The sequence below is a fragment of the Schistocerca nitens genome, chromosome 12, assembly GCF_023898315.1.
Source record: "Schistocerca nitens isolate TAMUIC-IGC-003100 chromosome 12, iqSchNite1.1, whole genome shotgun sequence".
NCBI classification, from domain to species: Eukaryota; Metazoa; Arthropoda; class Insecta; order Orthoptera; family Acrididae; genus Schistocerca; species Schistocerca nitens.
The window spans coordinates 136,099,197-136,112,411 of NC_064625.1; the positions used below are offsets into that span (position 1 = coordinate 136,099,197).

Here is a 13,215-nt window from a genome sequence, read left to right on the forward strand (position 1 = left end):
TATTGTGAAAAGTAATGGTCCCATAACACGCCCCTGTGGCACGCCAGAGGTTACTTTAACGTCTGTAGACGTCTGTCCATTGAGAACAATATGCTGTGTTCTGTTTGCTAAAAACTCTTCAATCCAGCCACACAGCTGGTTTGATATTCCGCAGCCTCTTACCTTGTTTATCAGGCGACAGTGCGGAACTGTATCGAACGCCTTCCGGAAGTCAAGGAAAATGGCATCTACCGGGGAGCCTGTATGTAATATTTTGTGGGTCTCATGAACAAATAAAGCGAGTTGGGTCTCACACGATCGCTATTTCCGGAATCCATGTTGATTCCTACAGAGTAGATTCTGGGTTTGCAGAAATGACACGATACACGAGCAAAAAACCTGTTCTAAAATTCTACAACAGATCGATGTCAGAGATATAGGTCTATAGTTTTGCGCATCTGCTCGACGACCCTTCTTGAAGACTGGGACTACCTGTGCTCTCTTCCCATCATTTGGAACCTTCCGTTCGTCTAGAGATTTGCGGTACACGGCTGTTAGAAGGGGGGCAAGTTCTTTCGCGTACTCTGTGTAGAATCGAATTGGTATGCCAAAAGGGCCAATGGAGTTCCCTCTGTTGAGTGATTTCAGTTGCTTTTCTATTCCTTGGACATTTATTTCGATGTCAGCCATTTTTTCGTTTGTGCGAGGATTTAGAGAAGGAACTGCAGTGCGGTCTTCCTCTGTGAAACAGCTTTGGAAAAAGGTGTTTAGTATTTCAGCTTTACGCATGTCATCTTCTGTTTCAATGCCATCATCATCCCAGAGTGTCTGGATATGCTGTTTCGAGCCACTTACTGATTTAACGTAAGACCAGAACTGCCTAGGATTTTCTGTCAAGTCGGTACATAGAATTTTACTTTCGAATTCACTGAACAGTAACTTAGGTATTTGAATCACTTTTATAGGTCTTACGTAATTAAACGTTACTTTATAAGGTCGTGGATTAAATGTTTAGGCACATTTATGCTCAAAATTTGATTATTTCACGCACAGCCTGAATGGAAGACAAGGATGAAGTGACAGCACCTCGGCATACAAGTGGTAGTGTAGGCAGTTATTCTGATAATGACACGTAGGTATCAGATACGTACTTTCCCCGTAGTGGTCTGGCCCGTTACACCCTCAGCTGCCACCTTTGGGCCGAGAGCATAGACTCGGGTGATCCGGTGAGGATGTGGGCCCGTGGGACAGTGTGGACGTCCACCTCTAGCTGCGCACTGGTGGGTGTGGCGCGGGGCTGCCCCAAAGAAGTCCTGGGTAGTGGCCGCGGGGGCTTCCCCCTGCTGACACTGCTGCTGGCTGTCATAGTGCTCATGGTGGCAGAGGAGCGCGCGCCCTGGCGTGGCACCGTCAGGGCCGCAGCACCTGCTGGTCAGAACAACGGGGTGGTGAGGATGGGTTCACATCCACAACACCTCCTTCCCTCCGCAAGTCCCTACTAGTAAACTTTTACTGTAACTGAAGAGGTTGACTCCAAAACAATGGTAAGACACAAGTTAGTTATTTTCAAAATTTCAATAAAATCTTATAAATACACTCCTGGAAATGGAAAAAAGAACACATTGACACCGGTGTGTCAGACCCACCATACTTGCTCCGGACACTGCGAGAGGGCTGTACAAGCAATGATCACACGCACGGCACAGCGGACACACCAGGAACCGCGGTGTTGGCCGTCGAATGGCGCTAGCTGCGCAGCATTTGTGCACCGCCGCCGTCAGTGTCAGCCAGTTTGCCGTGGCATACGGAGCTCCATCGCAGTCTTTAACACTGGTAGCATGCCGCGACAGCGTGGACGTGAACCGTATGTGCAGTTGACGGACTTTGAGCGAGGGCGTATAGTGGGCATGCGGGAGGCCGGGTGGACGTACCGCCGAATTGCTCAACACGTGGGGCGTGAGGTCTCCACAGTACATCGATGTTGTCGCCAGTGGTCGGCGGAAGGTGCACGTGCCCGTCGACCTAGGACCGGACCGCAGCGACGCACGGATGCACGCCAAGACCGTAGGATCCTACGCAGTGCCGTAGGGGACCGCACCGCCACTTCCCAGCAAATTAGGGACACTGTTGCTCCTGGGGTATCGGCGAGGACCATTCGCAACCGTCTCCATGAAGCTGGGCTACGGTCCCGCACACCGTTAGGCCGTCTTCCGCTCACGCCCCAACATCGTGCAGCCCGCCTCCAGTGGTGTCGCGACAGGCGTGAATGGAGGGACGAATGGAGACGTGTCGTCTTCAGCGATGAGAGTCGCTTCTGCCATGGTGCCAATGATGGTCGTATGCGTGTTTGGCGCCGTGCAGGTGAGCGCCACAATCAGGACTGCATACGACCGAGGCACACAGGGCCAACACCCGGCATAATGGTGTGGGGAGCGATCTCCTACACTGGCCGTACACCACTGGTGATCGTCGAGGGGACACTGAATAGTGCACGGTACATCCAAACCGTCATCGAACCCATCGTTGTACCATTCCTAGACCGGCAAGGGAACTTGCTGTTCCAACAGGACAATGCACGTCCGCATGTATCCCGTGCCACCCAACGTGCTCTACAAGGTGTAAGTCAACTACCCTGGCCAGCAAGATCTCCGGATCTGTCCCCCATTGAGCATGTTTGGGACTGGATGAAGCGTCGTCTCACGCGGTCTGCACGTCCAGCACGAACGCTGGTCCAACTGAGGCGCCAGGTGGAAATGGCATGGCAAGCCGTTCCACAGGACTACATCCAGCATCTCTACGATCGTCTCCATGGGAGAATAGCAGCCTGCATTGCTGCGAAAGGTGGATATACACTGTACTAGTGCCGACATTGTGCATGCTCTGTTGCCTGTGTCTATGTGCCTGTGGTTCTGTCAGTGTGATCAAGTGATGTATCTGACCCCAGGAATGTGTCAATAAAGTTTCCCCTTCCTGGGACAATGAATTCACGGTGTTCTTATTTCAATTTCCAGGAGTGTAAAATGGTGATTTTTTTATTCATATAAAACATTGTTTACAAATATTTATAGAATAGCGACATATTTTTGAAACTGTAAATTCTATCCAGTATTTAATTTTTAAAAGTACATCAGTGGGTACTTCGATTGTATACTTGCAACCTGAGTGCATAAACTTACCACTATTTCATTCTGGGCATTTAATGAAACTTTACTGGGAAACCTCACAAAAACACAAACTGAAAAGACATTGTAAGTAAGGTTCCAGAATCAGTGCGTAAAACATCTATTGACTGTCACGACAGCTGATTTGGAAGATTTCCATGTTCAGGTACCTGTGTGTTCAAAGTTTGAAATTTACAGCATGTTATACCTCTATAGGAATTGTAGAGCTAATTTTTTATACGTGAAAAATTTCATACGTTATTGAGGTATAATTGAAATTACAATCATAATTTTCACTGTCACGAATTACACAAACAACTATGTTGTAATTAAGTGTTTCATATTTCTAAATTATGTAAATAAAAGGCAGACTTATATCTATGTTGTCCTGGGATACATATAACAGGGTGTGACTGTATCTGTTACCTATTTTCGTTATATTTCACACGAAATTCAAAATATCGATATCAAGTCGATTTTGTGCTGCTTTAAACTATGTAGCGTAATATTTTAGTATAATATTGTAGCTATTTTCTGTAATATTTTCGACAGATCACACCATAGATATTTTATATTTGCATATTAACAGACTGTGGTCAGAGATGATTATACCTTTTCTTTCCTTTTTATTGGCTTCTAGCATACAATCTTTTTAGCCATCACAAATAAATGTACTGACACACATAACAAGGTAACATTTTTTCTTCGTCATTGTTGTTGTTGTGGTCTTCAGTCCTGAGACTGGTTTGATGCAGCTCTCCATGCTACTCTATCCTGTGCAAGCTTCTTCATCTCCCAGTACCTACTGCAACCTACATCCTTCTGAATCTGCTTAGTGTATTGATCTCTTGGTCTCCCTCTACGATTTTTACCCTCCACGCTGCCCTCCAATGCTAAATTTGTGATCCCTTGATGCCTCAAAACATGTCCTACCAACCGATCCCTTCTTCTAGTCAAGTTGTGCCACAAACTTCTCTTCTCCCCAATCCTATTCTTCGTCATACATACTGTTTAGGGCATACATTCATATATTTTCAGATGAAAATTATGGTTACTAAGTAAAAGTGATTATACCATTATGTATATGAAGTACGTGTATCCTATCCTTGGTTATGTCAACGCTGATCTGACGTATGAATAACATCTTCTGTGACTGTTCCTACCACGTTTGATGCGAAATTCAGTAGATTATGGTGTCTCGTTGATCTTATGCAGTTAGGTTCCACACAGCATAGCGTGATATTTTAGTGTAAAATCGTAAAATATTTAGGGTAATTTATGGCAGTTGATACCACAGATGCATTACATTTGCGTGAGAACAGACTTTGGTCAGAGATGAAGATGTCTTTAGCCATCTCTGGCACGTGCATCCACTCTTTCTCTCTGCGCTCACGGTTAGCACACCATACGATGTTAGCACCAGATACGATGGGAAAGGCTTGGTCGTGGCACCAAGATACGACACCTTAAGATGGGCTTATAACAGTCCGAAACCAGTCGTGTTCTAAATAAAGGATTCTTAGAACTGTAGCCCTGTTTTCAACCTCTGCTATCAAGAGAAAATAAAAGTGACTGCGTATGAGTAGGGCTCACGCACACAAGGTTATGTACAAACTTAATTACGTGTACAGACACTTCATCCATCCCAGAAATCGAGAATCTCGATTATTTTTGCCTTTTAGCGACATTACTATTGGCAAGATGTCGGTCCTGAGAATTTCAAGACTTTCGGAAATGTTTTACGTTTGAAGTCTAATCACAAAAGATAAAAGAAATATTTTTTCATGTGATATAATGGCAAATTAAGAATTTTCTAATTTTTTTCCTTTACTTGTACTGTTAAACATTGTTTCTTGCCGAATTTCATGATTCTAAGTCTACTGAAAGCATCCTTTGAGTGAGTACTCTATAATGAGTGGGGCTGCGAGTGTAAAAATATGTGACATAAATGACGGTATCTAATGATTGCACTGACTTAGAAGCTTTAATTTTTGACGCCGGCAAGGGACCATAGGCCGTAGCGTGTCACATAAATTTCACCTCGGTAGGTCTACGCGTTCCTGAGAAAAAGGGCTTTTAATTTTGTGGTAGAAATTACATGTTGAGAGTAAGAAAGCAATAACACAATATAATTATCACCTATCTTTTGAGGGAGAATCCATTATTAATATGAAGAAAAAGTAAATTATAGTAATTCAAAAATATTTCTGCACAGTTTTCGCGCAAACAGTAATTTCTGTCCTTATCAACAGCTGAGTACTGTTTTTGCATACTTGATTATTAACTCAGGGCTGGAAACTATTTCTGGAAATTAGCAGTCCCACCCTTCCTAGCCATTTTCGTGTCCCTATTAAAATTATTATTTCTGTCATACACCTCAAATGCTATGTGTTGTAAATTCTTAACTACAGAGCCACGCACTGATGTTCCCAACAAAAAGAGATCTTTTTCTTCTTTTTAGGTAAAAGTGATTGCGACCCTCTAAGTACCTTCTCATTTAAATCCCCTCCTTGTTGCAGTATTCAATATTTGTTGATATTAATAACCTTAAAACCGGAAGAAAGAGTTTTGATTCGGTCCACATACAGAGTCCCCACAGAATACCAAGGCAAGTAGATGCGCAGCTGGCGGGACACACGGGCGTGTGGAGACCATTAGTGGTGGGGAATGCTGGCAGGGACTGCAGGGTAAATGCTGAGCACTCGAAGGGAAGTGTCGTTCTAAATTGAAGCCTAAGCTCACATTTTTTATAAATATTAAGTAGAGCCCCTCAATGCCCACACTTGCGTGATGACCATTCAAAGAGATCTGTCACCGCTGCTTCGGTTAGTATCTAAAAAGAACTCCTCTCAAAATGGAGCAAAAGCAGCGATTTATTTTCGCCTGGCTTGTTAACCAGCTGCAACTTTCAGAGAAGCGTCATGAGTGGTGAATTTTGAGTAAAACATACATGTTCCTCTTGTTGCCATGTTAAAATTTACTGCTCTTGCCAAAACACAACGGAGTTTACACACTGTCACCTCACTATCATGTACACACGTGAGAGTATTCTGGAACAGTGGTTAATTATGTTCGTTAAGTGAGGAACTGAGGAAAAGTAAGAACAGTAGCTCATAAAGAAAAGCACATCCTTAGTACAAAAATAAACGTATAATATCTTCGCTTGTGTTGTACCTAAACCCATGGCACTTCTTGATTCACCAGCCATTAAAAAATTACATTCTTTCACCGAAAAAGTCTGTAGTTCATGGAATAACATGGTAGATAATGAATTTTTACATAATAACCATATGGTAGAATACTCTGCTCTTTGTGTGCTATCATTTGCCGAAATGTAACTTCAATACCTTAAACCGTTTATGAAATATGAAGAATGTTGTGGATACTTCACTCTGGTTTTATCGCTAGCGCGCGCGATCGCAAATGAATGTATTACATTAGATTCATTTTGCTGAAGATAGGTGGCAGGTAAAGATCTCCAACCGAGTCTAAAGAAAAATTCAATATTTTACACATTATGGAAACTGCACCAAACGCAAAGTCATAGCGACTCCAATTTTTCATTGCAAACTTTTTCGAATTTCGTGCAATGTTGTACTTCAATGCAAATTAATAACAACTTGACAATTAATGACATGATGGGCACATCATCATAAAGCCGACATATAAACCAATAAGTAACGCAAAAACGAAATTTTTTCTCTGAATACTTTCTCTAAAATCATTTGAGGGAGATTTCATGGCGTGCGGCTCTATTCTGTCGTCGCCGACCGGACGAAGGGGGCGAACACTTGTTGGCCTATCCTTCTGAGCAAACGAACGAACTCGCCCAGTGCTTCGGACGAGAATTGGCCTCTGCGCATCGGTCACAGTATCCTGCACGGAGTCTACTCCCCACGCACTCCCCGTAGTGCCTGCCTCGACGCCATTCCACACATGTTATTCTCAGTTGGCTACAGTCTCCAATGAAGCAGGTGTCACATTGCAGTTTGTTACAAAGCAGGCTCTCTTTAAACAAAATTATGTTATAAAGTCTAGTCTGTTGCATAAACTTTTAATAATTACATGAAATGAGAACTTACGTAGAGCTGAGAGTCGCAAAGGAATACAAACTGCGACTGCGATGTGATATCTTGGTTCCTTCAAATGCCTACGTGTAACTGAGGCGTTTCAAATGACACCATTGTGCAGTTTTCTTATGGGCATGCAAACTGAAATGCCTGTTGTGCCCACATTGGTCAGTATGCCCACCCTTTCCACCCACCCTTTCCATACAATTACTGGCTGAGAAAATACTGAATAACAACAACAGTCTTCTGATGAACAAAAGAAATGAGTCAGGGCTGTAGCCTATCCACCATATCATCCAGTCTCATCAGGGGTTACTCAGTAAAGGAACCAAAAACAAATTTGGACAGGTAATTAAAGTTCAAGGAGAAGAAATAAAAATTGTAAGGTTTGCCAATCACAATGTAATTTTATCACAGGATGAGGAAGATAAGCTGAAAGGAATGGATAGTGTCATGAAAGGAGATGATGAGACGAACACGAACAAAAGTAAAGCAAAGTAGAATATAATCAGGTGATGGTATGCAAGAAAATTATAATAAAAGCCTTCAGCCTTCAACAGCTCTCTCTTCAGTATCCTCAACCAGCCGAACATTACCTGCAACTGAACAGCTACCTTCAGCCAGCACAACAGAATTATTAAAACAGGTATCACAACTTTCTGCCACATCAAAGCAAATTGCTTCATAATCCAGTCATAAAACCCAAAATTTAGAGAACAGGCAGAAAAGAACAATAAAAAAAAGACAAACTAAAGAAATAAAAATGTCAAGGCACTAGAAAGATTTTGAAGACAAAGGCAAATATTCAGTGTCTCTGTGAAGAAGATTGTGGAAAGGAGACTGAATACAGTATATTGGAGAAATTACAATACCTAGGTATTACAATTACGAACAACTTAAATTGGAAAGAACACATAGAAAATGTTGTGGGGAAGGCTAACCAAAGGCTGGACACTTAGAAAATGTAACAGACCGACTAAGAAGACTGCCTACACTACGCTTGTCCATCCTCTTTTAGAATACTGCTGCGTTGTATGGGATCCTTACCAGATAGGACTGACGGAGTGCATCGAAAAAGTTCAAAGAAAGGCAGCACGTTTTGCATTATCGCGAAATATGGGAGAGAGTGTCACAGAAATGAAGGATTTGAGCTGGAAATCATTAAGAGAAAGGCGTTTTTCGTTGCGACGGAATCTTCTCACGAAATTCCAATCACCATCTTTCTCCTCCGAATGCGAAAATATTTTGTTGACACCGATATACATAGGGAGAAACGATCACCACTATAAAATAAGGGAAATCAGAGCTCGTATGGAAAGATATAGGTGTTCGTTCTTTCCGCGCGCTATACGAGATTGGAATAATAGAGAATTGTGAAGGTGGTTCGATGAACCCTCTGCCAGGCACTTAATTGTGATTTGCAGAGTATCCATGTAGATGTAGATGTAGATGTAGATGTAGATGTAGAAATTTTTGAAGACTAGATTCAGTGCTATGAATGTGAAAACAGGCCCACAGAGGTCCTGTGTATATAAATTCTTCAGATATTTATTTCCACTGCGATGTTTGTAAGGCTGAGAAGTAACATTATGTCCAAAGGGCTACACACCATATTTGTGTTGCCAAAAAACTGCTGCCAGAGTACTAATATAATTCATTAAAATTATTTATGACTGCTAAGTTCTTAATCAGTTGATTAAAGTAAAAACACAGTATTTCTTTATTGTATTCTTATTTGCAATTTATTTAAATACCTGGGCTGTCTAGCCTTCCCCTAATTTACTGTCAATATTTGATCTGTATTCAGTGAAATCTGCACAGAATAATATTTTGTGGTAAAATAATAGAAAACAGTTGGGTTCTAAACATTGAGCTTAGGCTTATGTTCTGCTTTTCCAGTTGGCTTCTATGTGTAATGTCTCTTTGGGGCTGATTGTCACAAAACTTCAGTGATGTTTGTCACTTGTCAGTCTATCCCAGCAGGGCTTTCAGTAGTTTTTCATGATTGTTTGAGATAAAGAAGATGAGAACACATAAGAAAGACAAACCAAAGAGGAGCTGCCCCACACATCATGGTTGCAGCAGTAAGGAGGATAAAAAAGATGAGAGTATGAATCTGTAAAGTTGTGGCTGACTATGAAATCAGTTACCACTTACTGAACTTCAACAAGATATTATAAGGCAATTTCCTAAGATGAAATGGATAATGAAAAGAGAGCAAACAGCAGTTGGAAGGTCAAACCATTTTCTGATTAGTATGTTATTTTCTGAATACATTGGGAAGGAATTAAAGCAATGTGTTCTTCTAGCAGCTGAAGTTTACTACAGTTTTACACCAAGAGAAACCAAAACTTTGGCTTTTGGTCTTTATGTATATAAATTTTGACAGGCAAATGGTTCTTCCAGACATGGTTGGTTTACAGGTTTCATAATGAATGTGATGAGTGTCTTTTTAAAAACGAAAAGCAACCTACCAGTTTAATAAAGGTTTCTACCTTCAAACAAACAAATGTAATTTTTGTTTTTCAATAGCTGGCAGCAATTCTCAGAAGACATTATTTCCAACTCATGAAATTTGGAACCTGAAATCGGTGTTACTTCAGTGCAGAGATGAGATGGCACTGTTACTCATAAATTATATGTACAAATCAGTGGAATAGTTTCTGCTGCTGAAAGGGATACTCTCTACTCTAGTGTCATTGGTTTCTGCTCTGTCTGCTTGTGTAAACCAGATTCTTTCATTTTTTGTGTGTCCAAGAGTCAAATACCGCACGCATCTTATGAATACTATAAGCGCCAGCTTTGGAGGAACTCTAAATAAATCTCAGTCGACGCAAAAAGACAATTTTATCTTTTTAAATCATTTCACGAACGCACATAAAGCACACCAGAAAACAGATGACCACCTCTTCATGATTATCATGGAACCAATCTTGGCATGGAAGGACTCAATTTTGTTAGATCCAGTAGCATCATCATGTTATTGTCCACCTCCCTCACCCTGTATTTGGGGTGTTCAAGAAATTTTTCCAACCTTATTTGTGATGATTGGGTGATGAACCAGCCATGTAGAACAATGGCAATTTACAATATACCACAAATCATGTTTCATGCATATGCTCTTGCAGTGATTCTGTGTAATATTTCTTCAGGATTTCAGTATACAGGAATATATCCATTGACTGGAGAACTACTCACAGATGTGGACTTTGCACTATGTTATGTGACTGAAGCAGCTTACAAAGCAACTTACAGGGCAACCAAATAAACAGATTCCAGAATTTTGAGACAATTCAGTTCAACCTCAAACTTGCACAAATGAATTAATCCCTTTAGCAAAAACTGGCAATAGAAAAATACAGGAAGAAATAACTACTAAAAGAAAGATAAAGCTTTATTTTTAATTGGTTAATCTGCTAAATTGTCTAAGATAAGTATTGAAAGTGAAACTAAAAATATAAATGTAATATCTATCTAGGAGAACAACACAAAGCAGCGAGAATGCAAAAAATGTTAAGGGAAATAAAGAGAAGAAGCAACGAAAGATTTCCCGTAGTGAGGAAGAGGATGATGGCGACCAGTTTTTTAGTGGGTCTCTAAGGTAAAATGGTTTAAGTGTATATAACGCAACAAGTGGGCTCATTGTTTTCATATTTGTGGTCAAAAGAACTTTTATGCATGTGATAACTGTGAGAGTACACTCAAAAGTGACTGAACCACTAAGTGATATTTGTTAAATATGTCACAAAAACTTGCTCCTTAGGAGCCAAAAGCTGCTATGGCACTGAACTAGTGAGAAAATGTAGTTACAGGTACATACTATGAGGCGCATGTATGACAATAGGGGGAACTGTAAACACTTCCTCAACAAAAATGAAAAATCAAATTGTACAACCTCCTATGGTCAACCCAGCCAGTCTCCAGATACTAATCCAGTAGAAACCACTGAACACAGACGCTGTTGGAATCACATTATGGAAAGGAAGGGTGCAACCTAAAATATAGTTTTTACAGAAAGACCCTGTCACTGTTCGTTTGTACCAAACGGGTGAAGTTGTTGCCTTTGCACACCAACATCCTTCAGAGTGCAGGCATCATGACTGTCCTTTGGCTTCTCTTTTCTCTCTGGTTCTACTATTCATTCACAAGTGATACCAAACAATAGATCCAGTAACTTGCTGCTTTGCAACAGATGAGAATCAGGGGTCCTTTCACATGGGACCAACCTACTGTAATATGTCATGCACTTTCTGTATTGATATGCAATAGAATTGTGAGGGCGCAAGTGGGGTGCCAGGAGTATATTGCATTTATTTGAGCCATGCAGAGAAGTTATATCAACAGTCAGTGTAGACATTCCGTGCTGCTAATGGCATCCACCCACTGTTTCTTTTACACATTATAAATTAGAATGTGAAACAACTTGAGAACCCATTTCTTCATTCATCTTAAGCTCATTTGTTCTCAGTACTTTTTAATCTTAACTGACTGCATTGTAACTATTCAGTTATGATATTCTGAAGATATAATAAAATATGACGTCTTATGTGTGTTCTTATCGAGTAATATAAAGTGAGCCATGATCCCTATTCTAAAGACTGAGTTTTAATATCATCTTCTGCTATATATGAAAATATGCAAATAGCCTTCACCTATTCAAATATAATTCAATTAACGAGCCTTCAGCTCTATTTGAATTTTATTTATTTATTTTTTATTTGTTCAAATTTTTCCTTTTATCTGGTGTCCACCACTAACACTAAAATTAATTTATCCGATTGTTTTTCATGACACAAATTGTAAGCTGCATTCCTTATGAAATGTGACAGCCAAAGATTATTTGCACTATTGTGAGGTTTAACGTTATTAGCACCAAATACGATGGGAAAGGCAGATTGGAGCTATAAATTTGGCATCCATTTAAGGATTTATTTTAAAAAAGATTTTGACATTAATTGTTTTATTCTAACATCAATTCATTTTCTGTTGTACACAATTGATGCAAGTATTTCTCTAGTGGGAAGCAGGAAAGAAATTCTAAAAAACACAAAGAACTGTTAAGTTCAAGCTGTGGCTCAGCAGACAACATCACAAAAATACAATTACACCTTTTCAGTTGTTTTCTGAATCAAACAATAGAAAGCCTCACTGTTCAATGCAGTGCAGTTATTTTTTTAAAGCTGTGCACAGACAAATTCAATACATCTACATGGACACTCTGCAAATCACATTTAAGTGCCTGGCAGAGGGTTCCTCGAACCATGTATAGAAATCTCTACTATTTCAGTCTCGTATAGCGTACAGAAAGAACAAACACCTATATCTTTCCATACAATCTCTTATTTCCCTTATTTTATCGTGGTGATTGTTTCTCCCTGTGTAGGTCGGTGTCAACAAAATATTTTCGCATTCGGAGGAAAAACTTGGTGATTGGAATTTAGTGAGAAGATCTGCCGCCACAAAAAGCTCCTTTGTTTTAATGATGTCCATCCCAAATCCTGTATCGTTTCAGTGACACTCTCTCCCCTATTTCGTGATAATACAAAACGTGCTGCCCTTCTTTGAACTTTTTCGATGTACTCCATCAATTCTATCTGGTTAAGATCCCTCACCGTGCAGCAGCATTCTAAAAGAGGACAGACAAGCATGGTGTAGGCAGTCTCCTTAGTAGATGTGTTACATTTTCTAAGTGTCCTGCCAATAAAACGTAATCTTTGGTTAGCCTTCCCCACAACATTTTCTTTCTGTTTCTTCCAACTTATATTGTTCATAATAGTAATTCCTAGGTATTTAGTTGAATTTACGGCCTTTAGATTTGACTAATTTGTTGTGTAACTGAAGTTTAACGGATTTTTTTAGCACACATGTGGAAGACCTCACACTTTTCCTCATTTAGGGTCAATTGCCAATTTTCGCAACATACCAATATATTTTCTAAATAGTTTTGCAATATGTTTTGGTTCTTTTGATGACTTTATTAGTCGATAAACGACAGCGTCATCTGC

At 40.3% G+C, this 13,215-nt stretch overlaps 1 protein-coding gene across 1 annotated transcript in view; it reads right to left on the minus strand.

Moving 5' to 3' along the window:
- Positions 1–1,153: 1,153 nt before the first annotated feature.
- LOC126214964 (uncharacterized) overlaps positions 1,154–13,215 on the minus strand; it is a 72,813-nt gene continuing 60,751 nt past the window's right edge. Inside the window, exon 6 of the mRNA XM_049941598.1 lies at positions 1,154–1,404. Within this exon, the coding sequence (XP_049797555.1) occupies positions 1,154–1,404 (251 nt within the window). The remainder of the gene's footprint in view (positions 1,405–13,215) is intronic.